At 46.2% G+C, this 26,997-nt stretch overlaps 10 protein-coding genes across 10 annotated transcripts; 4 read left to right on the plus strand and 6 right to left on the minus strand.

Moving 5' to 3' along the window:
• Positions 1 to 967: 967 nt before the first annotated feature.
• Positions 968 to 2,302, plus strand: N7484_007031 (uncharacterized protein; the record flags this gene model as incomplete). Its single annotated transcript, XM_057117418.1, has 1 exon — positions 968 to 2,302. The coding sequence occupies one exon, from the start codon at positions 968 to 970 to the stop codon at positions 2,300 to 2,302; it is 1,335 nt and encodes a 444-aa protein (XP_056970453.1).
• An 881-nt stretch (positions 2,303 to 3,183) lies between these two features.
• On the plus strand, positions 3,184 to 3,564 carry N7484_007032 (uncharacterized protein; the record flags this gene model as incomplete). Its single annotated transcript, XM_057117419.1, has 1 exon — positions 3,184 to 3,564. The coding sequence occupies one exon, from the start codon at positions 3,184 to 3,186 to the stop codon at positions 3,562 to 3,564; it is 381 nt and encodes a 126-aa protein (XP_056970454.1).
• A 7,593-nt stretch (positions 3,565 to 11,157) lies between these two features.
• Positions 11,158 to 12,903, plus strand: N7484_007033 (uncharacterized protein; the record flags this gene model as incomplete). The annotated part of the gene is made up of 2 exons (XM_057117420.1): positions 11,158 to 11,374; positions 12,023 to 12,903. The coding sequence occupies 2 exons, from the start codon at positions 11,158 to 11,160 to the stop codon at positions 12,901 to 12,903; spliced, it is 1,098 nt and encodes a 365-aa protein (XP_056970455.1).
• A 2,545-nt stretch (positions 12,904 to 15,448) lies between these two features.
• Positions 15,449 to 16,348, minus strand: N7484_007034 (uncharacterized protein; the record flags this gene model as incomplete). Its single annotated transcript, XM_057117421.1, has 1 exon — positions 15,449 to 16,348. The coding sequence occupies one exon, from the start codon at positions 16,346 to 16,348 to the stop codon at positions 15,449 to 15,451; it is 900 nt and encodes a 299-aa protein (XP_056970456.1).
• A 1,809-nt stretch (positions 16,349 to 18,157) lies between these two features.
• On the minus strand, positions 18,158 to 18,604 carry N7484_007035 (uncharacterized protein; the record flags this gene model as incomplete). Its single annotated transcript, XM_057117422.1, has 1 exon — positions 18,158 to 18,604. The coding sequence occupies one exon, from the start codon at positions 18,602 to 18,604 to the stop codon at positions 18,158 to 18,160; it is 447 nt and encodes a 148-aa protein (XP_056970457.1).
• Positions 18,605 to 19,112: 508 nt separating this feature from the next.
• N7484_007036 (glutamate--cysteine ligase) lies at positions 19,113 to 21,487 on the minus strand (the record flags this gene model as incomplete). Its single annotated transcript, XM_057117423.1, has 7 exons — positions 19,113 to 20,123; positions 20,188 to 20,773; positions 20,821 to 20,946; positions 21,003 to 21,145; positions 21,210 to 21,275; positions 21,350 to 21,422; positions 21,477 to 21,487. 7 exons carry the CDS (start codon positions 21,485 to 21,487, stop codon positions 19,113 to 19,115), a joined length of 2,016 nt encoding a protein of 671 aa, XP_056970458.1.
• A 966-nt stretch (positions 21,488 to 22,453) lies between these two features.
• Positions 22,454 to 22,883, minus strand: N7484_007037 (NADH dehydrogenase [ubiquinone] 1 beta subcomplex subunit 7; the record flags this gene model as incomplete). The annotated part of the gene is made up of 3 exons (XM_057117424.1): positions 22,454 to 22,558; positions 22,647 to 22,768; positions 22,832 to 22,883. 3 exons carry the CDS (start codon positions 22,881 to 22,883, stop codon positions 22,454 to 22,456), a joined length of 279 nt encoding a protein of 92 aa, XP_056970459.1.
• Positions 22,884 to 23,382: 499 nt separating this feature from the next.
• N7484_007038 (putative APSES transcription factor) lies at positions 23,383 to 25,613 on the plus strand (the record flags this gene model as incomplete). The annotated part of the gene is made up of 3 exons (XM_057117425.1): positions 23,383 to 23,415; positions 23,506 to 23,692; positions 23,767 to 25,613. The coding sequence occupies 3 exons, from the start codon at positions 23,383 to 23,385 to the stop codon at positions 25,611 to 25,613; spliced, it is 2,067 nt and encodes a 688-aa protein (XP_056970460.1).
• Positions 25,614 to 26,267: 654 nt separating this feature from the next.
• On the minus strand, positions 26,268 to 26,456 carry N7484_007039 (uncharacterized protein; the record flags this gene model as incomplete). Its single annotated transcript, XM_057117426.1, has 1 exon — positions 26,268 to 26,456. One exon carries the CDS (start codon positions 26,454 to 26,456, stop codon positions 26,268 to 26,270), a length of 189 nt encoding a protein of 62 aa, XP_056970461.1.
• Positions 26,457 to 26,464: 8 nt separating this feature from the next.
• N7484_007040 (uncharacterized protein) lies at positions 26,465 to 26,677 on the minus strand (the record flags this gene model as incomplete). Its single annotated transcript, XM_057117427.1, has 1 exon — positions 26,465 to 26,677. One exon carries the CDS (start codon positions 26,675 to 26,677, stop codon positions 26,465 to 26,467), a length of 213 nt encoding a protein of 70 aa, XP_056970462.1.
• Positions 26,678 to 26,997: the final 320 nt, after the last annotated feature.

The raw sequence follows: 26,997 nt of genomic DNA on the forward strand, positions 1-26,997 counted from the left end.
GATGAAAAGAAAATCGATCATAAAAGAATCTGATACTTCTATGTTTGAAGCTTTCCACAAAATAAAAATCTATGCCTCGAAACATCGGTTGTCTACAACATCCTCTCCGGATCAACTATGAGTATGTACAGATGTAGCTGAAAGTAAAATCTTTGTAAATATCGTCGGCTATGAGTACCGCGTACGGACGAATTTTGCGGCAGGATATGTAAAGTTCGGCCAAACTTCTTCAGAGGTGCAGCATCGTTTCAGACCTAAAGCATCGTTTCGGACTCAAACCTACAGCATCGTTTTTAGTGCTGCAGTACCCGTGGATAAATGCTAGCCTAGAACACCATATCTGAATTCTCTGTGGCATGTGTATATAAAGACAGCCAAGAGGTCTGCTTAAATGCCATCACAGCTCCAATACTTTTGGCAAGCATATCCAGCAATCAAAACAATCAAACTCCAGCGCATTCAATCGCAGATACCAATCAAATATGTCTAAAAAGTCCAAACAGAAAAGGAAGGCGGAGAGAAATGCGCGCGAACTACAAACCCCTGCATCTATGGATGGTGGTTCGGGATCCGAAGCTGAATCCTTTCAACAAGCTCCGAAGCTCAAGGGCAAGACCATAGACCGTGATGAGAAATTGGAATATCCAAAAAATCGCTCGGAATCTCCCCAGGCTGAATCCTCAAGATCACAAAACTTGAGGAGAAAGGACAAGACAATAGATCAAAAGACGAGATTCGCTAGAAGCCCAACTCGCGCAGGAGACTTTGCTCCAAACGCGAGTGACCACGATTCAAATGAGGAATCAGATCTGGATATGCTAGGCGATGTCTCTGAAGAACCTGTTATAGAAGACAGGCCAGCCCCGCTAACTGGTTGGGTTAAAGATACCATCAAAAGCGAGACATCGAAGTGGTCAGAAAGAATGGTCGAAGAGTTCTTTACAGCCCAACCCCCTGGATACGAAGAATGTCAAAACTTCTTTCGGCGACTGAACCAGAAGATCCGGGGGCTAATCAGCAAAACAATGTTGTCAACTTGGATGCCGGTACTATCCCCGAAACGTCTTACAATGCTCTGTGCGAGGCCTGGCAGCAAACAGCGGCCAATACAACAAACGCAGAAGAATCTTGGGCCGCTTTTAATAAGACTCGGGATCTTCTCAATCAGTTTAATAAGAGACACTATCTTCCCCAGGCCTGGAACATTAGTGAAGCGTGGGCCGAGGGACAAATTGGAACCCCGAATCCTAGGACTGGAGAAGAAGATATCACATCCACTTCTGACGGTGCTAGCCAACCTGATCCGGCAAATAAAGTCTTATCCAGTGAAGAGTCCAGTGGGGAACCCGGTTCTGAGTCTGAATCTGAAGCCGATCGTAGCGAGCCTATAGGACTTGATGCTTTGGAGGAGAGAACCATAAAGAAGCAGCGTCGACTAACCACAGCCAGAGTCTTATACTGGTGGCCTAAAGGGACTGGCTCTCAGATCTTCGTGCGATATGGGGATAAGTCTGCCCCAATCTTTCGCATTCGATCTGGCTCACACGAAAGTTACAATCCGGGAAAGGTAGAGCGTGTTTTAACAAAAACTCGCGGTACCGCTAAATTTACTGTGATAAAGGATGGCCTTGTTGAGGAATTTTGGAAGTATACACGGAAGAACGTGAAAGATATAATTGCTATCGGCTGGAAAATTGAAGATGATGATGAAGAAGGCATAAACCCTCTCAACTTACTTCAGCCAACGAAAGGTGCAATCTTTCCACAAACGCGGGTTCTAGTGGAATGGAAGGACGGCCGTTGTACCCTAGAAGGGCGATCATTCATCCGTCGTATCACAACAGGCTCAGCCCTGGACGGTGATAGAGTAATTTATCAAAAGGCTGAAGAGCTCGAGATTCGTTACCGCGAAAAGCATGGGTTAGAAGTATTCGATGAAGATTACGATTACGATGATGAAGATGAAGAGAGCGATTACATTCGACCGCGACGGGCCGACAGAAGATATCGCAGTGAGCCTACTCGATACCCCCGTCGGGTCAAACCGTCTACCAGAAGCCGCTTCTTTTCTTCTGAAGATAGTGATGAAAGTGACACCTCTATTCAGTCATACAATACCCGCAGAAGACGACACCGCAGCGAGCCAACTCATTACTCGACAACGAGACGAAAAACACCTCCCGAGAAGGAGATAAGCTCCACGGTCAAGATAAATCAGCTTGAACGGGAGCTTCGGCGATTGAAAATGGAAAGCTCGAGATCGCCTCCTAAACGCCGTGATAGACGCGAACGCACAGCTTAGGAAGTATATTTAGGCAAACGATCATTTGACCTATTTTGAGCTGGTCTCAAACATCTCTACCTCTCGCTGATTCTCAAATGCAACAATGTCAACGCGAGAAAGTCCTTGGAAAGAACAATCATGGAATGACTGTTACAGTTCAAGTATATTGTCTGAAGCAGGCCTTAGACGAATCATTGATGCTATTTGCTACTGCTGTTTTTGTTGTTGGTGTTTGATTTTGTTGACTTTACCGAATATATTGGATTCTCTTGAAACCTCTACAAAACCATAGAGCATATTGCTATAGGTGTTATGTATATTAATGTAGCCTCTGATTAGCAATAACATTAAATATGCCATTCTCCCCCTTAAAGGCATCCAAAGCTGATAGATAAGAATTTTGAGCTCATCTACATGCCTAATATGTAAATATTCAAGGTTTTAAAAGCGACTTGAGAAGTAAAATCATTATTTCTAATGTTTATGTTGCCCGCCGGTTACAACCCCGAGTTTAAATATCATTCAAAGTTCCCCTCTTCGTAAAGTCACATGATCTCAATTTCTGGGGTTTATCCTTGGACTTCTAGCCCCCTAGATCCGTTCTAATAAAATGTCTAAAACGACATCGTACCTCTAAGTGGGAACTGTTCAGAGCTGCACAGGGCTGGGCCGGGAGCGGTGGGGAAACCTAGCGGCCAATCATACTACTATAAGAAAGTATAGTAAAACAAACATATTTGTAAAAGATGGGTCTGCGACATAGTAAACAGTGAGGCGGGTGGTAAAGGGTAATACATGATAGGAGTTTATTTAAATACTTGAAAGTCAGACAGGAGAATAATTATCATATCATTGATTATTATCTGACGCTTTCAGAAGCGAAGATACACAATTCCACTATGAACTCTTATGTTTCTTTCCCGCATCCCTCAGGAGAAGTCAATACGAAGCAGCATCAATTTGACGACACAAAGCCACATGAATCTCCAAGCTCTAAGCACCAAAAGCAATCTGCGGATATGGAGAACACCGAGCATGAAATAAGACTACTTAAAAAACGTCTACGCGAACTACAATCCAGTATTCACCGCCACAGGCGCAAGGAAAATGAGCTTCAAAAACTCTTGTCTATGCAGCAATACGATTTTTACTGCTTTAAGCAAAGCTTTACAGACCTACAGAAGGAAAACCTGGCCCTTGTTACGAAATGCGATCGCTACCGATCCGAGCGCGATAAAGCACGATATCCCACTCTCTTTGCTGATTGTGGCGCTGCGTAAAGCCCATATTGAATGTCATTTGAATGTCATGAATACTTGAAATGAGGAGATTTTGGCAACAGGAAATCTATGATTGTCCATAAGGTATACTCATGATTATTATTTGTTCAGTAGATAAACCTAGATTTATGAAGTGTGTCCTCTAAAGGTGTACAGTATTGAAATATTCCGACGCGGTATATGTTTAGTAAAACCCAAGAAGGTTAATTGCATAGCAGGTCCTTTATACTTAGGCCCTGCCGAGAGCTTCTTTTCACCTCCTGAAGTATCTCCTCTCTAGGTACGATTTGTGGATCGTCTTCAAGGGGCACTTCTTGCGGACGCTTGGGCAGAGACTCAGAGCTGATTGCGTGGCCACTAGGGGTTAGATCGGGCTCGAAAGATTGATTCTGTCCTATCAAATACATCCAGTGTTCATGAGACCCTTGGTCCGTATAATTTTGGCTGCCGTCTTGGTTGGCCATTAGCCTTTGGGCTGGATGGACGCTATCTTGATGGGTGTCGTATTCGCTTATAAAAATGAAGGACTCGCGGTTTATACTTGATTGATGACCTCTGCCATGGTTCAATAGATGGCGTCGTAGCGACCTCGGGGTTGCGAATCCTCGTCGTTTGCAGTTTTCGCGGTCGCATTTGAGTTTATCGTCTGGATGGAAGGTGTCTTGATGGACATTGCAAGTACTTTGAGTGCTGAATAATCTGTCACACTTGAAGCATTTATGGGTTTTGCGCGCCCTATATGCCTGATTCTGATGGCGATCGGGAAGCCCTGGGTTTGCGGATCCATCGCTTTCAGAGCCTTCATGGTGAGATTTTAGCCTTTTTTCTGAATAAACGCTCTTTTGATTGACATTGTCTTCTCCTTGTTTGCTGTGGTGTAATAGATGGCGTTGTAGCGACCCTGGGGTTGCGAATCCATATCGTCGTTTGCAGTTTTCGCGGTCGCACTTGAGTTCGTCGTCTGGATGGAAGGTGTCTTGATGGTAATTGCAAGTACTTTGAGTGCTGAATAATCTGTCACACTTGAAGCATTTATGGGTTTTGCGCGCCCTATATGCCTGACTCTGATGGCGATCTGGAGACCCTAGGTTTGCGGGTCCATCGCTTTCAGAGCCTTCGCGGTCGGAATTTAGCCTTTTTTTTGAATAAACGCTCTTTTGATTGATATTGTCTTCGCCTTGTTTGCTGTGGCGTAATAGATGGCGTTGTAGCGACCCTGGGGTTGCGTATCCATATCGCCGTTTGCAGTTTTCGCGGTCGCATTTGAGTTCGTCGTCTGGATGGAAGGTGTCTTGATGGTAATTGCAAGTTCTTTGAGTGCTGAATAATCTGTCACACTTGAAACATTTATGAGTTTTGCGCGCCCTATATGCCTGATTCTGATGGCGATCGGGAAGCCCTGGGTTTGCGGATCCATCGCTTTCAGAGCCTTCATGGTGAGATTTTAGCCTTTTTTCTGAATAAACGCTCTTTTGATTGACATTGTCTTCGCCTTGTTTGCTGTGGTGTAATAGATGGCGTTGTAGCGACCCTGGGGTTGCGAATCCATATCGTCGTTTGCAGTTTTCGCGGTCGCACTTGAGTTCGTCGTCTGGATGGAAGGTGTCTTGATGGACATTGCAAGTACTTTGAGTGCTGAATAATCTGTCACACTTGAAGCATTTATGGGTTTTGCGCGCCCTATATGCCTGATTCTGATGGCGATCGGGAAGCCCTGGGTTTGCGGGTCCATCGCTTTTAGAGCCTTCGCGATCGGAATTTAGCCTTTTTTCTGAATAAACGCTCTTTTGATTGACATTGTCTTCGCCTTGTTTGCTGTGGTGTAATAGATGGCGTTGTAGCGACCCTGGGGTTGCGAATCCATATCGTCGTTTGCAGTTTTCGCGGTCGCATTTGAGTTCGTCGTCTGGATGGAAGGTGTCTTGATGGTAATTGCAAGTACTTTGAGTGCTGAATAATCTGTCACACTTGAAGCATTTATGGGTTTTGCGCGCCCTATATACCTGACTCTGATGGCGATCTGGAGACCCCGGGTTTGCGGGTCCATCGCTTTCAGCAAGCATATCCTTCAGATACTTCGCTAGATGGCGATCTAGAGAGTCTTGGTCTGAAAATCCACAGATACGCTTGCAGCCTTTGTGGGGGCATTCTATATTTGTGTCTGGATGCACCGTATCTTGATGCCAATTGCGGGCGCGCATATTGGGGAACGATTTGTTGCAGTAAGAGCATCCAGCAGGCATATCCTTCGGATGCATCGCTAGATGGCGATCTAGAGAGTCTTGGTCTGAAAATCCACAGATACGCTTGCAGCCTTTGTGGGGGCATTCTATATTTGTGTCTGGATGCACCCTATCTTGATGCACATTGCGGGCGCGCATACTGGGGAACGATTTGTTGCAGTAAAAGCATCTAGAAGGCATATCCTTCCGATGCATCGCTAGATGGCGATCTAGAGACTGCTGGTGCGCGAATCCATAAGGTCGTTTGCACTTTTCGACATCGCATTTAAGTGTGTCGTCAGGATGGGCGGTGTCTTCATGAATGTTGCGATGTTGGACAGTAGCAAATGACTTCCCACAGGCGAGATCAAAGCAACTATGGGGTTCATCATTGCGATGAGTCACTAGATGATGGTGATGAAGACTGTGGTCGCCATAGTATTGGGGATTGTATTCGCGATGTTGAGGACCTTTTTCGCAAGAGAATGTCATCGCTAGCAAATCCAATGCGTCTCTTAACTCGTGAGTGAGAATGCGGTGAGGGAATAAGGGCGAGGTTTGTAGAAGCTCAAGGAGATGCTTATCGAATTCCCATTCAAGCAATAGATTTTGGGGTTCCCATTGTAGTGGTGGAATAAAACCTTTTTGCGAACACAGAGGTGACATGATCGACAAGCTGGCACAAAGGAGCATCATATCAACTCTGCTACCAAGGTCAGTCTGTGATGCTCGGTCTGTTGGTGTTTGCCTGAATTTTGCATATGGTCCTTGAGTAGAAACCCTTTCCACCTGATAGAGTAGACGGTAAAGGTACTCTCGTAGATGCTCCTCTGTAATTTTCAAATGAAAAGGGCTGTTTTCATTTATCCACTGATGGATAATCTCCCATGCTTTGTGTACATCCGTATTGGTCGCTTGCAAACTGCTATTTGCCGTCTGAGAAAATTGATCTGGACCAATATGAGGTTCCCAGTCCTCCTCTTTACGCTCAGCGATTTCTTGGAGCGGATGGTGGTCGACTGGCAGTGGCTGTACGCAAGAGTGAAGAAAAACGAAAGATAGAATGAGAAGTAGCTGTGAGAATGAAAACCGGCTACTCATCATGTTTGTAGGGTAGATTGATGTGGATTGGAAGGGTTGATTCATTTTGATAAAACACGATATGCTTCAGGTTGGTATAGTAAGATGTAGAGGAAAGGAGAAATCAAAATCAGATGTAGGCTGTGGGTGCTAATTTATGTTCCTAAAATGGTATAGTGCAAACCGCGTACCCTAACTTATTCGTGGTAGCCTATAGGTAGCATTTGTTAATCTCATTCTTATCCTCTTTTCCCTATGTATCCAGCTCTAAGGAAATGCGTTACACCTACTTTTTGAATAGTAAATGTAAAGGAAAGCTCAATTTACGACTTTCAAATGTCGCTTCATTTCATAGCTTCATAGCAGGGTATATAACCTGAAGAATTCCCGATAGATTTACTGTTCGAGGCCCAAGTCCCATGTTAAGATTCTTCCCCTATCGGCATGATTGAATTAAAAGAAAGCCAGGTTTCCCGAGATCGGTAATAGCTACATGACATATTTTAAGTCCAGAGACTCTTGCTAAGGTTCTCCTTCATCTGTTCCTCCCCTTGAATCTCTAAAATAGCATTTCCAGTTCACTCATATCAACGGAGCTTCGGATTAAACGCAGCCACTGCCTCCTTTCCCATGCTTGTCGACATCACTTCAGAATATTTCAAGATTCTCCCCGACGTTCCTTTCGCCCCTTTCTGTCTAACTTCAACGGATAAGGTATCAATGACTGGCTTTGATTTTCCCTCCGGGTAGATGTAATTGATGGCCCAAACTTTGACAATCTCCCGATGGCTACTATTAGTGTCGCCCTCTGGTATTCCGGAATGTATATCTGCCCGAACGTTCATAGGGGCAGAATATTCCATATTTCCCCCCAACTGCGGAGCAACAACAATATTTCCGTCCCTTTGACAGTGCCTCTCATCAGAAGGGCTTGTTAAGTGTTCGTCCCTTTCATAGAAGCATGATTCTATTGTGTCCAGAAAGGGAAGTTTGCTCTGGACCCCTTAGCATAAATACCAAGTGAAATCATTGTAGTGTTCGTACCTTGAGGACAGATAAATACTGAGTAAGTTGCATCGTTGTGGACGGCTGGTTCGACTGTTGAAAAAAGTGATAGTAGTGTTGGTTGATAATCCCGATGTGATCGAGTACCCGTGGACCACAGTCAGAGAAGAGGACTTGGGGCTTCTAATATTATAATCATTATCAGGGGAAATATGCTGATCTACAAGGCCAGGTGTCTAGGATTCAGGCTACGTCAAAACCTGACCTATACTAACCATTTATGGATGATTATGTGACACCCCTGCCCGTTCCCAGGTTCTACTTGTCCTCTGATTTCCGCCATTCATATTGAAAGTCTACGAACGTGCGAGATGTAACGTGCGTATCAGAATGATATGATTGTGTGGTATGGAGAAGAGAGAGTCTGAGTCTATCTAGAGAGAGAGGATATGGTTGTTGCGGTCACCTGACCTAACAGAAAGCCAAGGCCGCTTTCTCCGCAGAAATTCGCAGAATACCCGTCTATGCTTTACATCATCCTGTATGAATTTCTACAGGCGATATAAGCCCCTTAAGCACTTTTTCAGAAAATGGGCAGAGCCAATATAAACTCTACAGACAGCACTCAGCGGTTATGCACAAGCGATGATTTTTTGGAAATCAAACATCATGCAATCGCTTCAATCCGCGCGGGAACCATGCTGGCTCGAGGCGAGCTTTCGTTCGGCTAGAGGGGCTAGCCAATAGAGATTCGGACAATAAATGAGTGTAAGAGCTTTATGTGGCTAATTTACATAGGAAGTTACACGTAACTGTTCTCTACTATAATGATTAGAATCCAAAACATCCCAATTGAAGATCACAGACCTCGAATTCCCCGCTTGTATTGTAGTTTTACATCTCTAATAATTGGCATCTTCTTTCGAGCTCCCAACTCAGATATTGTCGGGATTTTGACTCGGCTCAATAAGCGACGGGTTTTCGACAAAGAGACCTGGTGGAAGCGCTTGAAGATTTAGGAGACTCCATCTGCTATAATATCTAATATGGCTTTGTAAAATTCATGGAATTACTTCCTGATGATCCGGCTTTCTATATTGAATCTGCCCCCTTTGGTTCTCGGGAAATATCAGGTCTGCTAGTGCTTTCAAAAGTCCATGTGCAGATCTAGACACAAACTCTCAAGTACTGACAGATAGTATTTATTCAAATTACCAGTATTGCACAGCAGAACATATTTGTGGGCGATTCAAAGTAGGCATCATATTAGTTATACGCCTAGTTGAGATGACTAAAACGGAGCGCCAGGTCTGAGTATGAATGACAGGTCATTTCGTAGAGCTCTCTTAGCCGAGACACGGTGGTTCCTTCATTGCTCATTTAGCGATGCTTTGGACAATTGGTATTTCGCTTCGTGGAGCTCGCTTGGCTGGTTGGCTTCAATGTCTGACATTGCTTGTTCGCTTTCTTTGCCTCGTCACACCAGTTCACGCCATCCTCGGTAGGATCAAATAAAATGCAATTCTTCTCCGATTTCTGAGTGCAGTTTGGAAATCTGGCTGGAGTTTTGCGAACTTCCCAACACATTTTTGTCCTTCGTCATGGATCAGTAAGAAAATTTCTAGGATTCATAAGAAGGAAAGCTTACCGAGATGAGGTAAAATCTTGTTTAAACAGAAGTTATAGTATTGTGATGACTATCTATCCTGCTGAAGGTGTTTAGGGACTAGTATTGAGAAATCGACATTCCTAGATCTACTTATGCAAAACATTGGCTCTAGAACATCGGGCCCGTAATTCGACGCCTAGTACGAGAATTTAGAAAGAGGGGGTGGTATATTATTCTATTGGTTGGCAAGAGCCTGGTGGGACGCTAATGCACTAACTTATTAAATCCTGCATAAAGATCTAAATTTAGTCAAATTTTCAGTGACATGTCACTGAAATTTCCGCCGATCGGCAAAAATAAAAAAATGGGTGATTATTGTGCGCTTATTCCATTGGATAACATCATCATGGTGGGAAACTAATGCACTAACTAATTGAATCCTGCATGATTACTTAAATTTAGTAAAATTTTCAGTGACATGTCACTGAAATTTCCACCGATCGGCAAAAAATAAAAAGAAATTGGTGATGCTTATGGGCTTATTCCGTGAGTGAGCTATAGCCTGTGGTGAGGCTATTTATGCAGTGATTAAACCACTATATGATGACGTCAATCAAGGGATGATTTCACTGACATGTCACTGAAATTTCCATTCAATTTTTGGCGAAGACGAAAGTTCACTTTAATCGTATACAAACCATTCTAGGAAGCCTTAGTAATAGGGCCAATGTTTATGTATAAACTAGACACTTTAGGAGAGACTACGAGAGACCTCGTTCTTCTTATGCATTCAAACGACTTTTCACCTCAAACATTCGAGTTGATAACTTAGCTATGTTATCTAAGCTACGCGCACTTTTTAGAAGGCTTCAAATAAAGCGGAATCCCAATCATTCCAACAAGCTCATCACCGTGATGAAAAGACCAGAGGTTCATTACGGTGAGTTTTACAAGCCTCATCTCCATATAATATTGCTGATAATTTCACATATACTTAGATCCTGGAGACTTCGAACGTAACAGCACAGAAATACCACCATTTCCGCCAAACCAATGGTGACTTTTGATGAGTTTATGGTGGCTATGATTGTGTTATATCTATTTGTGGTACTCATTTGTGCGCCCATAAAGGCCACATTTAGTACACAAATAGAATAGGTAAGGAACACTAATAGGGACAGGTGATGGTAAGATTTTGAAAATATGAGGCTAATGAATGCCTCCTAGCTTTCTTCTGAATCACAAAAACCAAAGGACATCAATCGAGTGCCTAAGCGTGTTATCATTTTAGGATTATCAGGGGAGCTGGGGAAGAGCAATTGGAATAAAGAGCCTCAATCATATCTTGATTGGATCTTGGATAACTCTACACTTCTAGCAGTTCAAATTAGAATGACTGAATAGTGGTGCAAGGGTCTGAGGCTACAATTAACCTTATTCCATCTACGGAGTTAGATTGGTTCAAGCCATTCCTACATCTCCAGCCTGCATTTTGGATGACCATGAATATATTATATCATTATCCGTTCGACTACAAGTCTACATCCAAAACCAAAACTACCTAAGAGACCTTTGTCGTTTTTTATATGTTTAAAACATCAATGTTCATTTTGCACGTGCCGTCGGGTTGTAAAAACGCGGCCCGAAATTCCTTGCCCCACCTAATCTAGTCACGAGATGACAAATATTGCCATTCTGCCCCGCCCTTTCCCTCCTGTTATGCCGACAAACGAGAAGCCCCTAACTACGCCATCTATCTTCTTTCTATTCCGGCAGAAGATCTATGCAATGTCCGAATCTCAACCCCGAGCTCTCGAATCCAATGTTGTGACGAATGGCGCTGCGCAGGCCTGGACAGAAGTCTCCAAATTCGTCGAGCATCTCCCGATCCCGAGTCGATTACCGTTTTCGCGTTTCTTCCCAACCGAGACCTGCGCGATACCTATCAAAGCATCCCTCTCAGAGTATATGGCAAGTCTTTTCCCGCTTGGCAACTAAATCGTTCCTAACCCCTGCCCTTACTAGGTTAATTCCTCGCGGAACGCGCAAATCGAAAATTGGAGGGAAGGCGGATTCGTTTTCTATCCAGTCCCTGGGGAAACAAAGACAAAGATCGCTCATTCATTTACTATTATGATCCCTCTCTATATAAATGGCGAAGCTGAAATCGGAGATTTAAAGTTGGATACAGAACACTATTACTATCTGCCAAAGGATACATCCATTCATGTACAAGGAGAAGGGGCCAAGGCTGTGTTATTGCTATTGTCTGATTTTACCTGAGATTCCTCAAGATAAAGCATAAAATCGTCTGTGGATACACATAGGCCTTGGCCGTCATTTAATATCATGGCTATTTGATCATTATTATTACGTTAGTAGGTACTTTTATTCTTCTAAGGTTTTCTCTTTTTAATTGGGACACTCGCTTGCTTTAGATTGCTTATGATAGGGGACACCCTATTTAAGTCCTAAATGAATATTATGAAGAGGTACTATTATGATTTCAATATTTAATAAACCCGCAGCCAGCCCTTATAAGTCTGTCGCTCCTACAACTACAACTCCTACAACTCCTACAACTCCTACAACTCCTACAACTCCTACAACTCCTACAACTCCTACAACTCCTACAACTCCTACAACTCCTACAACTCCTACAACTCCTACAACTCCTACAACTCCTACAACTCCTACAACTCCTACAACTCCTACAACTCCTACAACTCCTACAACTCCTACAACTCCTACAACTCCTACAACTCCTACAACTCCTACAACTCCTACAACTCTATCATGTCCATGCTATGCTCATCTCTTCGGGAAGCATATAGCAGAGGGTTGAATCTCGCAAATATAGTCAGCATCACAGAGGTTGATCAATCTATCTCTCAACTCCGCGAGCAGTTTTGCCTTGTCGATCTTTGGATGGCTGGCGTTTCAATTATGACCGAGCATGGGAATAGCATGTATTCTTATCATATACAACGGGACCATGTGAATGGCTCTGGAGGCGGTAACTGGGAAGGAGCACGTGGAGCATATGTCAAAGAGGATATTACTTTGCTTGGTACTGCTAAACGAGAGTTTGAAAAACTGGATCATACGCCGACATTGGCGGACAGCTGTGTTATCTACTTCGAATTTCACAGAACTGGAGAGTCTGTCACTATCCGAGGAATTGTCACATTTGTCGTGAATTATGACAGAATCCCAATGAGAGTATGGACCGAGAAAGGGCCTGAAGGGTCGTCTTCGATGAAACTGAGTGACGATCAGGTTGATGATTGTTGGATGACGAAAAGTCAAATTATTGACGCTGCTTTACATGAAAATTGTAAAGACCCAAGAAAGTTCAAGATGCTTGAAAGTGAGCAGACAATCCTGCTTGCTGCGTTCAGAGTTCTGGAAAGACGTGCCTAAAGTCAAAGGCATAAATGACGTTTACGCCTTCATTTCTTTCCCTTTACTTTACATATATCTATCTTGAAGAATGAAACCTCTCACTTTAAGCTGATTTGTCCTCATTCTCTTGAAATTTAACATATATCAAATTAGCGCAGGCTGAATTAAACGAGGTGAGAGTGGACTGTGACTAAGATATGATCTTAGATGGCACTTCAAGAAAAAATCACCCACAACGAGTTACATTAAATATTATTGTGTTGACACTCCTGTCTTGCGCCAAATCTCATCACTAAGAAAAAAAAAAGAAAATCAATCACGCTCAAGTAACAATACTGTGATTCTGCGATTGCAGGCCGGGGGAACAATATTGGCTGAAATGTGTAGGTGTATGATCTCTTGGCTGATGCTGTATGGGGCGGCTTTGAGAGTAAGACTGGTGTGTATCATGAATTGATAATGGAATTTGGCTTTCTGGCCACGGATCCACCAGAGTTGTTCGCGATAATGTGGAGCGTGCGCTCTGAAAAGAAAATGGGTCTGTCGAGTTGCGCTGTGAAAGTTGCTCGATTGGATTCTGCCGTTGTAGATAGGTAGATGGGCGTGGACTGTGCGGTGGATTCGTGTTCTGGTAATTTAATGGGCATGGCTTTTTTTGTTGGTAGCCAGAGGCTTCTAGGGGCCGGATTTGAAGTGGCCGGTCTGGTAGATTTTGCTGTTGATAGCTAGGGTTCTGTTGAAGGTGTGAATTTGTATACGGCTGATACGGCGGTGGATTTTGCTGTTGATAGCCAGAGGACTGTGGGAGGTGTGAATTCACACACGATACCCGGTGCGGTGGTAGATTTTGACCTTGATAGCCAGAGGGCTGTGCGAGGCTTGAATTCCCACACGATACCTGATGTGGACTTGGTTGGGGTTCAGAGGCCGGCGGGCAGTGTGGATTCGCATATGATACTTGATGCGGTGGTGAATTTTGCTCCTGATAGCCGGAAGCCTCTGGGAGTGGGGAATGTGGTGGATTCGGACACCGCAAACCATGTGATTGAGAATTTGCTTCGAGCATTGTATGAAGGAAATATTGATCCTCACTCTGTGAATAGAAAGGACGTACAGAGTCGTCCTGGTAAAACGGGAATGGCCCAAGAGGGTTTGCCTGCGAATAGGAAGTGTAGTCGACTATGTGCACTGGTTCTTCATTCAGCTCCTGCAATGATTGGGCCCATGTCTGCCCGAGACGTTCTCCAAACCCTTCCTCGGTCCTGCAACTTTCCGATGCCTCGGGCCATTCTTCGGGTGAATCCTGATGCTCACTATGACTTCGGGACCTCTGCGACCCCTCTTGCTGGGTGGAACTCCTATTATTACATAGTATTTCGGGCGAGTCTAGATCGCATGGTACATCACCTGTCACTCGTCAATTCAATAAAACCCCTAGTCCATAGTTAGAGACATACCAAAATCTGAATGTTGACCGTTATCATCGGATTTATCGAAGCTTTCAAGAAGAGACGAAACATGAAATTCAATGATCTCATTCGCGACCTTGTTGGCGCCTAATTTCGTCGCCTCTGTTTTGATACCGAGTGAGATGAGCCTTGCCACCAGTTTAGTTCTTCTTGCCGCTTTATTGGCTTGACCAAGGGCCCTGTTGAAGTAAGAAACTAGAAGTCATTGTTGATCCTGGGACACTAACCACGTCAGACTTAGGTCTATGAAGAAAAGCGACCCCCGGCCACCAAGCTCTCTTGCAAGGCGCGAAAACTGCTTTCCTGCCTTGATCCAATCCCTTAATTTGCTGTGCACAGTCTCTTTATCCAATTTCAAATTTCTAGGAAGTCCATCATATATCGTGTTGATAGTTTTTTGTTGGATGTAACCGCCTGGAGAGATTTCCTCGCTTATATCAAATAGAATCACAGTGTAGATGACTAGTTTGACTTTTTCGACATGACATAACTTTTCTGCTTTTAGGCAGTTAAGAAAGGTAGCCACAATCGGCTCTGGTTGGCGCTCTTGCCCTAGAAGAGACAAAGATTGGTTCCCGACGAGAGGATCTTCAATATTGGCGGGCAAGGAGAAGGTGGCGACGTTGGCTTTCCAACAGTCAAACTCCTCTTTTACCTCTGATGGGAGTCCAATAGCGCAGTCATTGTTGATCTGTATTCGTCGGGGCTTTCGTGTTTGTAGCTTTAAGGTATTGGTTTGCGATTTGATGATTTGGACGCATTCCTGGAGCCTAGGATTTAGTATTATAGCGAATCGTTTGAGGATAACGCACCTGAGATAGACTATGGAAATGGATGAATGCTTCACCCTTACTTTCCGCGATGTTGCATGCTTTCGTCAGTTCTGCAATCACTAATCTGGTTGCAATAATGCCCATTTTGACTCCTATTGTAGAGAAAAGCTGAAGAGGGAAAAGAGCGGGGCGGGGGAAGGTTGGGACTATTAGGTCTAGAACGTTGAATTGGGGCCAAACTGGTCACATGCAGGCTCATCACAAAATTAGTAATGACCCATTGATTCTGTATCTCATTCATGTATTTTTCAACCTATCAGGCTAGCGCCCCCGCTTTGACCATACCAGCACTGCCGCCGTAGCGAGTAGCCCAAACACCATAGTTGGTCCAGAATTTGAAAACGTACATAGGCGCGACAAGAAACCAACAGGTTGGTCTTCGAGCCGTGATTTGGGGGTTTTATGATAAAGCAAAGTTAGAGCTCGCACCAAAGCATCAGCGCTACGAATTTCTCCTTTCCAGCATGATTCAATGATAGGACCAATTCGTAGGCTCTCCGTGGATGGAAGAAACTGCCGTTTTGGCCAACAAGCACGGTCGTCTAAAGGGTCATCCTCCTTATATAGAACCACCTCGCACTTTTCTCCAGTCTCAACTTCATAAAAGACAGCAGCTAGAAGACGAATATCAAGCTCGACCGTGTAACCAAGGTCATCAACCGAACCCATATCGGTATCCATAGGGAAAAGAGTAGACTCTGTGAAATCGCAAAACTTGATAGAAAGATCCGAGTCCACAAGGAAGTTTCGACTCGCAATATCAGCGACAAGCACCCTTTGGCTATGTATATATGCAAGGCCAGAAGCCATAGCAAGATACCATGATAATTTCTGCGATCGGGATGGTTGATTCTTTGTCAGGAAGGAGCGCAAGTCGCCATGTTTCATCCAGGCAAGTTCTGTGCGGTTCGAATAAATATTGACACAGTGAACGATATGGCAGCAAGACCTCCCGCTATGTTGTAGACGGCGGTAAACTTCCTGCTCTTTCCGAATGACTGATAGGTGAGAGTTGAAGTCCGATTCAGAGGTCCATCGGTATCGCAGTGGCATCTTAACCGCCAATTCGTTTCGAATGATCACAAGAGCCGTGCCGCCATTCCCTAAGATTTGGTCTTCAGGGACTGGGAGACCATCAACATCCAAAAATGGTGAGGGCATTGTCAAAGGGTAGAATGCTAGGATGATTGATAAGTCCAGGGGCAGAACGGAGGGGAGTGTTCGTGACATTCAGGGAACACACTAGTCCCGTTTAAGGCTAGCGTGCAGGAGGACATCCTAGGAAGAACTGTTTATCCGGTTATCTATGATATATACGTAGCCCTTGGTCTATGTACATACAGTAAATTATTTCGTATGTTGCAATTAATCAAGGATATTTGCTCTGCTACTAAATAGCTTATCTGGAAAGCAGTGAGGTTGCATTCAAGCATTCAAGAATTCAATCCCCTTGATTGGCTTATATCCAAGCACTTTTAGCGCCGCTCCTCGTCCAAATATACTCTCAACGGAAACTTTGTTTCCTATCAGTTTGCAGTTGGAGTATCGCTTAGGTTAAGGCCACTGAATAATGGCTTTAATATATAATTTGTGATTGCGTTGTGATCTATTGCTTCAATGGGGACCGATGTACATAGGAGTTCATTGTGGTGGATCGTATACGGAAGTGGCTTGTAAATAAGCATCAGGTATTTCTCATTCGTGGATCAGAGAACCTATAGCGCCGCTGGACATTACCCTCTACGGACTGATATACGTAACGCAAAGTCAGTCACTGTCTCACTAGGAGGGGCACTATCCAATAATTATGCACCAGAGTTCAGCTAGGGGTCAATGCACGGGGTATCATCCAATAACTTTACGCGAGAGTCTAGCTAGAGGTCAATGCACCGATGGCGCAATTGATCCTCAGCCTCACCCGGTTCTCACCGAACTCTCACCCTATCTATTGCATACTCACCCTTCTCACCCCTGGTCGCGCGACACTAAAGCGGCTCTCACCTATTTCTCACCCCGGTGACACCCACCCGACTATTAGCCGCATTGAAGCCACACGCCGGTTAGTTAGTAGTATGGTGGGTGACCACATGCGAATCCTAACTGTTGTATGTTTTTTTATTTACATTTTTAATTCTGTTGAATAGCTTCTTTATGAAAGCTATTTTGCCCTCTCACCGTCAATTCCGTCAATTCCTTCAACCCCTCCACCTGAATGCTCTGAGCACCACTATTTCGCATCTCAGTATCCTGCAAGCCCCTGAACGCTGACATTTACTTGCTTCCCCACCTGTGCTGACTATTCCTCTCATATACGTTGTTTCGGTCACAACGCTATGGTCTAGTCTTGGCTACATGTTTCAATCTTCTTGATACCCCCAAAACTTGCTTTCTCGCAGTTTGCTTCCACCAATTGAGTCTGCTAAAATACTACTCTTCTCCTTCCAAGCTTCCGAACCCCACATCTCGGAACACAGATTTTGAACTTGTTACTGACGTCTTTCATTGTGGTGTGGAGGCACAAGCTACGGGTTTGTAATTACTTTAGGCATGACGGTGAAGAAGCAGCCACCTCTTAAGGTCTTGTTGCCTTATGTATGTGTTGATGCTAATTACTTGACTTAAATGAATTTGTGTTTGAGATTGGCATTTTGACTTGCAAGAGACTCGGGACTCAGGACAGAGCACTCATATATTTTTGTCTTACTTGATATATACACATTGGTTTTCAATATTACTGCCAAATCAACCCTTTAATGTCTTGTAATTTCATTTTCCTTGATACCATTCAATACTCTATACTCTCCGGGGCTCCTTGTATGTTTTTTGCTTAGCTGCTTCTTGATTCTATGGAAAGGTCCGACAACAGATCACCCAAATGTATCCAATCAAGGCAAAAGCACCAAAGCCAACTCAAATCCAATCGAATCCCCAAAAACATATCCTCTAAAGCCAAAGCCACATACAACTCCATCACTCCATCCCCATCTCCTCGTCAGTAGGCCTCATACAAGAATCTGCCAACCCAGTAACCTTCCACTCCCCATGAATCTTATGCAGAATAAAAAGCTCCACACCAACATGATCCACAACCCCGTTGATCTTCGCCCTGAAAGGAGCCCAAACAGCCGCAAGATTACCGCCTTCGTGCACCTTGATCTCCGGATCCCAGATCCGCTCATCAACATCATCCTGAACAGTCGCCATGTACTCGATGAACGAGCCGATTGTGCAGAAACGGAGGGATGTGGATGTGGGCGGCGGAGGGGAGAGGGACATGCCACCAGCCCGCACGCAGTGTCTTTCGAAGTCGAGTCGGGATTTGGTGTTCAATGCTGAGAGGAACCCGTTTGTGACTGCTATTATTGAGTCGATTTCTTTGGACGCGGAGGCTCCTGGGGTGAGTATTCCCCTGCACATGATCGAGATATGATGTGGATATGGAGTTGAGCTTGGAATGATGAGATTGAAGGAGCAATCGGTGTGTGGGACGAGATTGCAAATCGTACCGTGGAGAACATGGGGATTGTAAATGGCTTCTTTTGTCTTTTGCTACTGATATACGTTGCTCGAAAGGGCAATTGTTGATGCGTTTTGGTTATTGCAACGTTGCAATGTGGCTCGGTCAATTGCATGCTGTATGACCCTTGTCCCTAGGAGTCTAGGATCTGGGTTTGCGTCATACGGAAGATATCAATCTCGACTCTTGGTATTACCTTGGAAACTCTGGAGTCACCATTCTAGAGACAAGATAGTCGATGAGAAACGCGAAGAATGAAAGGGCTGAAACAGAGTGATATGTAATCGATTGGAACCAGAGGGCTGCCTTCGGCTGCTGATATGTGCAAATTCAAGTCATCGTCTAAAATGTAACTCGACCCCACACCCGGAAATCTATCTACAGGGGCGGATGTAAGGAAAGTTTTATCTAATTCTTTTTGCCCCGAAGGAGCTCCCAGCCGAGAGACCCGTTCCGGCCCTCCTTGGTAGTCACCTCCTCGACCGCCTTGATAAGATCGTAGGTGATTTCCTCGGACACGACACTGTCCTGCTTATAGCTTGGGTGCTTGGCTACAAACTCGCGGATCCAACGAGCTCCCGTCCATAGTGTACCGTCGGCGCGTTTGCGGATGAGATCGAGGTAGCTGGCAAGGAAGCAACGTGTCTCGACGTCCACATTGACGCTGTTTAAGTAGGACTCCACAAGCGGGATGAGACCGGGGAATGAACCATCCGTGCTGCCATTAATGATGTCGGAAATGGTCATTAACTCATACTCGACCTCGACTGGGCCAAGAGGAGGGGACGGTGGTGGCGTGTTGATAGCTGAAGACGTTGTAGAGGAAAATGTACTGCCGTCTGAAGACTGCTGGGTGGACACCTTGGGGGCTCGTGCCGAGAAGGGATCCTTGCGGAAGTAGAACTTATGATCGAGAACAGCATTACGAGCATGAGCAGTCTCCATGTTTTCAGTGGTACGCTGAATGGGTATGTAGAAATTGAGGTCAAAGCTCAAAATGGCACGAGTGACCAGGACGATGAAGATGCTGAATGCCGCATTCTCGAAATCGGTAATCTGGATCTCCATGGAGCGGAACTCGACCCGCCAGCCAATGTCGTCTTTCTCGGACGGTGGAGGCTTGAAGCGCATGTGTTGCCAGTTTGTGGATTGAAGATTCTCGAAATGGTCACCCTTGCTCAAGTCGAGTTCCTCAAGATCCTCAGAGAAGATCACCAAGGGATCACGAATGAAGAGATGGGCAAAATGTGTGGCAAGTAAATCATCCATGCCTCCATCCATCAGTCGCTTTTTAATGTCATGATCAATGACCAAATCCGGGTCAAAGTATTCCTTCCGCAGCCTAGAGTCTTCAGAGATATAAGTCGAGTTAGAGGCATATCGGGACTTGGGAATCCTCCACCGGTCATTTTTGAGAGGCTGTTCAAAAATAAATTAGTACAAAGATCCAAGCTTGACCAAGGTTTGGGAGAAAAGAACTTACAGCCTCTCCAAGTTCCTCGGGAGTCCTGTCATCCACTGCTCTGCTAATCTGGTTCCATCGCACATCTGTATCCACGAGGAATCCCTTGTAGATTGGCGTGGCTGCGGTAAGAGCCAAAAGAATCGGACCTAGGGGGCTCAGCTGATCATAAAGCCTTCTACCTTCAGTCATATTCTTTGCCTGAAAGGTGATCTGCAAGCAGCAGCTACCCATGCCGAACGCCATGGCGTCCATGTAGACATGATCATCCTTGACAGCACCATTACGCACATCATCATCCTCGGGCCAGAGGTGCAGATCATAGTTGACGGTGGGATCTTTAAAGGGCGAGGGAGTGTTCTGATCCTTGAAGATAGGCACGTTTAATTCAACCTTACGTCCTCGTCGGGAACGAATGTTGGCGGCCAATGTCGGGAATCGGATGTGTGGGTTGGCAATCTCATCGGGGACGAATTGGGAGCGAAGAGCTGGCCCTGACGGTGGGTAATAAGGCTGGATATAGTCATCCTTCGTGCCCAGCCGAGGGAATGTCGTAAGAGTTATGGGCGACTCATTAGGTGCCATGTGCGCCTTGGCAACCTCTCGTCTTGAGAAGATCAGTAGTTGCTCATAGCCAATGAACGAATTACGTACCGCCACTTCATATTGGATTCCACCTTCAACAAGTCTTTGAACCCAATGCCCCATGGACTCCCTGGAGTGGCCTCCAGCATGAAGCGTCCAAACTCAGGGTGGAAATGTGGGGGATCTTCGCCGGCACTAATTAATTGTCAGAATCTCTGCTCATGCTCTGCAAAGCACAGATCAACACTTACTGCTCCCCATCGGCGTCGTTCCTAGACGAACCAGATTGCCACAGAGCCTCATCCCGAGCGAGAGACTTCAGAATTTCGGCCTGTGCCAAAGATAACCGAGCCTTCTTGGCTGCATCATCGAGAGACACCACAAGATATTCGACCTAATATCCCCAAAGCGAAAGGTAAGCCTCCTCCACACCAGTATAATTTGCTTGTTGATCGTACTTCGTCGCCCCACAAGAGGACGTCCCGTTCCTTGCCTCGCGCTCGACGCCAATTCGCTAGGAGTTGCTGCATAGCTAGTTAGGTCATGCCCCAGAAATGAACAGCCCCGCTGGTCTGTCTCGACAGTTGCATGCTCATACCTCAATTCCCCACTCGCGCACCTGATGGGCCCTCTTCTTCGCCTCCGGCCATTCGAGAGGAGTTCCAAGAGCACTAGAGGCAGGTTAACGACCCTCCACGCGCTTCACTGAAACAATAATCACACACAGCAGTCCCATTGTTACTGGCCTTTCACGTTCGGTATTGCAATTCTCGAAATGCCGATCAAGCCCAAATGACGAATAGATAGGAAGGCACCCTCAACCCACCGCAGGTCCAAAGGTCGGGAGATGTTGAGACGGGAAGGAAGATATTAATGAAAGTTTCTGAAAGAACTTCAAGTCAAGCCGCGCATGGGCCCGTTCCGACCGGTTCTTTTGAATTCTTGCATTGAGGGGGAATTTTCGTCGTAACAGTTCCCGGCGGGGCAAGATCTCGGCGATAAGAATCGGATTTCTAAGCAATCAGGTGATGCCGATTACTGTCATTCTTTGGATTATTTGATCTGTGTAATGGCCATGGTCGAAAAACTTGTTCTACGAGCCATTTGACTCTTTTCAGTATTCTGGGTGGGCGGTCTTCTTGAGTATCTATACATTGATGAGCAATCCTCATCCTTGTCAAGAGGAATGCCGGCTGACTCGATCCCCGCGGAGTAAGAGCGCCACGCCGTTGCTGACCCCAGCCATCTCACAACACTGTTCCAGTCGCAAGCTTGGACAATTCCATCCCCTGCAGGGTGTGGTTAGATCTGCAAGCCATTACCAATGCAAACAAGCGGCATCAGAAATATGGCTGACAAATCCATGATTACCGCTGGTGCCGCTTGTGAATTGCGTCCCAGTGCAACTCACATGCTTTGGTGTATCTTCACCCTGTATATTCGCTCCGACATTCGGAGGCAAAGCTGAGCCCCCAATGGCACTGTCAAGTTTATGCAATAAGCAACCAAAAAATCAAACCAAGCTCATTTGGTAATCGGGAATTCTTGACCCCAGAAAAGCAAGGAAATTGAAAAGAGAAAAAGAACAGTCCTTAACGCCATAAAAGGCAGTCCATGAGCAGTCTCGAGATATCATATATGTACATAACCTGCTGCTTGTCCAACAGCTCACACGGAAACACACAACGCAAAGTCGGCAAGCTCAGTTGCTGCGGGCACCATCCTTGGCAGTGCGCAGCTCGTCCATCTTGGCCACCCGCTTCTTAAACTCGTCGTACTGGCACTTCTCGTAGGTATGACGCTCGTTCTGGTGACATAAAAAAATTAGCCTGGGTATACCGCGGGAATGCGCCTGACTGAGGGAACCATTCATAGCGCAGGGTGAAGGACCGTACCTCACACTTCCACGGAAGGTAGTACTCTGCTTGCCGGCACCGGTTCAAAGGGATCAAAAGGTGTGCGCATGAGTCGCGGTATTGCATGGGGAGACGGGCCTCGGACATCTCCTGGCGGGTGGCTGAATCGAGCATGATGTTAGCTAAATCTGGGTTTGAGAAGGCTCAATGGATTGGATTCGTACCGGAGGTCTCCGCAAGGCCCACAGCACTTTTGACCGACTCGGCAATAGTCATTATGACAAGAATTGGGGTGGTTGAGACGGTCGGGAGGAGGGGGGGACAGGCACAAGTGGTGGGGATGCAGGCTGGCCTTCGCTTTGAGGTATCTCGTTTGCTCGCGGATACAGAGTCATGTGATATATGTGCCACGTGATTGGCCGATATCCCTCAGTCACGTGACAGAAAACAATAATGAGTGACTCACGTGATAGTGAATGATCGAGTATTATATAATTCACTAATCAGGTTAGCGCACAAAATCCACTTAACGCGGTATCAACCCGCGTCGCTGCGCGTACTTTGATGGCATCCTGGACTCCACCCAGCAATTCTATTTCCAACGCTCTTTGTGCAATTACCACCTCGTGCATGAAATGCATCAATCCTGACTCATTTGTGAAATCAATTGTCTTTGTGAATATCCTCAACGTTTCTCGGGCGCCTAAGTGCGGGCCACATCGCCGCTCGGAAACGTGCTACACCACCGAGTCTCACAGCGATTCATATAGCAAACATGGATTCCATTTACTCGGCCACCTACAGTAATGTGAGTTTTTTATTAAGCAAAGTCGCTCGGCCGCTTGGCAAAGCAAACATTGTGCTTGTTTCTCTTTCCTGGATGCTAATTCCGATCCAGGTGCCGGTCTATGAATTCAAAATCGATGGCGACAGTATCATGCGACGGAGATCGGATGATTGGGTGAATGCAACTCATGTGCTTAAAGCTGCTGGTTTCGACAAGCCTGCGAGAACTCGGATCCTGGAACGGGAGGTTCAGAAAGGAAATCATGAGAAAGTGCAAGGTGGTTATGGAAAATACCAGGGTGCGTTGTGACAGCATAGGATCAAAGGAACGAAACCTAAATTGAATGAAATTGACTGACCCCGTGACCAACAGGTACATGGATTCCACTCCAGGAGGCTCGCCTGCTAGCGGAGCGCAACAATGTTCTCGCCAAGCTGGCACCTATCTTCGATTACGTTGCCGGTGACCGCAGCCCTCCACCTGCACCCAAACACACATCTGCGGCCTCAAAACCCCGTGCTCCGCGTAAATCTGCCAAGAATCCCGTGGCCGTCGCCACAGAGGCCTTCTCCGTGATCCAACCAACTCCAAATCGATCCATGGGCCCTCCAACCCTTACCCACGAACAATACGAGTTGAGCAACGGCTTCGATGACAACGAGTCCATCGAACAGGCAAATCTCGAATCCTCCTCAATGATGGCAGATGAAGATATGCTGCAAATGTCTCACGGAGGGCGAAAGCGCAAGCGCGGCATGAACGAAGGTCCCACTATGACCATTACTGAACAGGAGCACATCATGTATGGTGATCAGTTGCTCGATTATTTTATGACTGTTGGCGATGCACCACAAGCGACACGCATTCATCCTCCAGTCCCTCCCGCCCATTTCCAAATCGACCGTCAAATCGACGACTCAGGTAACACGGCACTGCACTGGGCTTGCGCTATGGGCGATTTGGAGATTGTCCAAGATCTACTTCATCGAGGGGCCAATGCCAAGTCACTGTCCGTTCACGAAGAGACCCCACTTGTTCGAGCAGTGTTGTTTACGAATAACTACGAAAAACGAACTTTCCCTACTCTTCTGGATGTGTTGCTGGACAGCATAACATTCCGGGACTGGTTTGGAGCTACCATCTTTCACCACGTCGCTGAGACCACCCGGAGCAAAGGAAAATGGAAGAGTTCTAAGTACTACTGCGACGTCCTTCTAGATAAGCTGTGCAAAAATTTCTCTCACGATGAGGTCGACTTGTTGCTGGCTTGCCAGGATGACAATGGCGACACAGCTGCCCTTGTCGCTGCTCGCAATGGGGCGTTCCGCCTGGTGAATATGCTGACGGCCCATTGCCCTCGATCTGCCGACCTTGTGAACAAAAAAGGAGAAACGGCTGCTCAGATCACCCAGCGATCCCAAAGTGAGAATGATATCCCGCCTGCACCATCGTCCATCACCATGGCAAACGACCACATGGAAGGTGAATTGGGTGGTCTGATGCCTTCAGACCGCATGTCCATTGCACCGCCACCAATCGATCCCTCTGCAAACTCGGACTTGCTTTCCAAGATCGGTGCAATCATGGCGGAGGCCAACAAGAAACTTGCGATGACATACAGTAATACCAAAATCTCTCCACAGGACTCCACCGACGTTGCAAACCCCGAGGCACTCTTTGAACAACTCGAATCAGATCGTGAGAAGATCCAGAAGCAAGTGATCGCTCTGGGTACCAAGGAGGCTGAGCACGAGCCTAGTGACACTCAGCTTCGCCGTTACGAGAAATTGCGTGGAACCTATGAGTCTCTTCTTGAGCGTGTGCAGTACGACCGTCTTGTGGAAAAATTATCCTCGGCGAAGGCAATCACGTCCCCGAACTCACACTCTCTCGGCCCGGAAGAGCTGATCGCTCAATACCAACTTGCACGCGAGCTCTGCGCTGCACAGAAGACGCGACGTAACGCGGTACGAGACCTTGCTCAGCAAACCGCGGACGCGGGTGTGAGCACCAAGTTCGATGTGCATCGTAAGCTGGTGGCTCTAGCCACTGGCTTGAAAGAAGAGGAGCTTGACCCGATGGCGGCTGAGCTGGCCGAAACCCTGGAGTTTGACCGCCTGAATGGCAAGGGCACATCTCCCGAGCCGGGCCATCACCGACTGCCATCTCAGGTAGAGTCCGCCCCGCTGCCTCCCGGCCCTGTTCCTGTCGATAACTAGATGCCCTCATGTGTACATTTTATGACTTTCATTTGTGCTTCTGTTTCATCCTCCTGGCTGGTTCCTCTCAACCTCACCAGCAGATACCCCATGCTTCCTTTCGTCCTGTGTCTTGCTCATACACTCCATCTTCATCTTCTTGTTCTTATTCTTTGCTCCATTATTGCTGTTGCTATCTATTGTTAGTACTGTCTGCTCCTCGACCCCTGTACATTTGAATGTACGTGAAATTTCGCAGACAAAACGCCCGATGAATGGTAGCTCGAACATGTTCCCTTCAGTCTCTAATAATCCTTCATGACCTCCCAACACAATCACTTTTAACTTGTCACATATGTAGTATTTCCTTGGTGCAACACCCACATGTAGTCAAAGCTCCATGTGCTCTGACAGGGAGCTTTGATTCCGGCTGACATCGATCGGCAGAATGGGCGTAGATCATAATCACGCTAAGGCCCCCTCAATCTCCTTCCCCAAGCGAAAACAATCCCCATTCACGAACTTCTCATAGAGCACACCACACAAAGGAAGCTATGACCCACAATTACCATTCAATGCATGAAATATTGGCCAAAATATTGCCACATCGTACCTCGGAAAGCCCCCGTAAGGCGGTTATGCTGCATCTATTGGCTGCAAGTTGAGGGCTTGGCACTAACGCCGGGCGGCTCCAGGGGCGATGTGAGACGAAGAGGCGGACGAGTCGGTGGGCACTAGCGGCCCTTGGCCAATGAAACCACAGAGGATGTGACGGGGGCTCTGGGCTATGATGGTCTCGTCACCTCCCAGGGCGTGTATTCGTTGGTGATTGGGTGTTGGACCCCAAATCGTCGATTTCTCCATAATGAGTGTCAGGGAGAAACCCAGATCTCAGCTGGATAAGTAGCAAGAATCATAATACTCTTCTCCGCTGTGATTAGTTCCTGGATATATAGGGCTGTCCAAGGCATTTCTCCAAACTTGAACCGAGAGTCGCGATACTGCGTGCCTGAGGCACGAATACATTGATTCCCCACATCCGCACCGTTCTTCTTCCACTTCTCTTCTTCTTTCTCCCCAACCATCCTTCTTTCTTTTTTCTTCGCATTCTTTTATTCTCTGCGGCTCGCGTCGTTGATTGGGAACCAATAAAAATCATAATACAAAAAAAAAGCCTCTTCTCAACTGCCATTACTTCGTCCGATTCGTTCCGCCCCTGAAGAAAAAGCGCGAGATCCGTGAGATTCGATTCGATTGTCAATATTATTTTGCCCGGAACCCCCCTTCCCCCCACGATATTCGCATCTCATATCTGCAACATTGTGCCTGGGGCCATTTTTGTTTCGTCCATTCTCGCCACCCTTCGAATCTCACCGTGGTGCCTTGCCAGCTGGTCGTGTTTCAG

This window comes from Penicillium longicatenatum (assembly GCF_028827895.1).
Source record: "Penicillium longicatenatum strain IBT 33135 chromosome Unknown contig_4_segment0_segment0, whole genome shotgun sequence".
NCBI lineage: Eukaryota > Fungi > Ascomycota > Eurotiomycetes > Eurotiales > Aspergillaceae > Penicillium > Penicillium longicatenatum.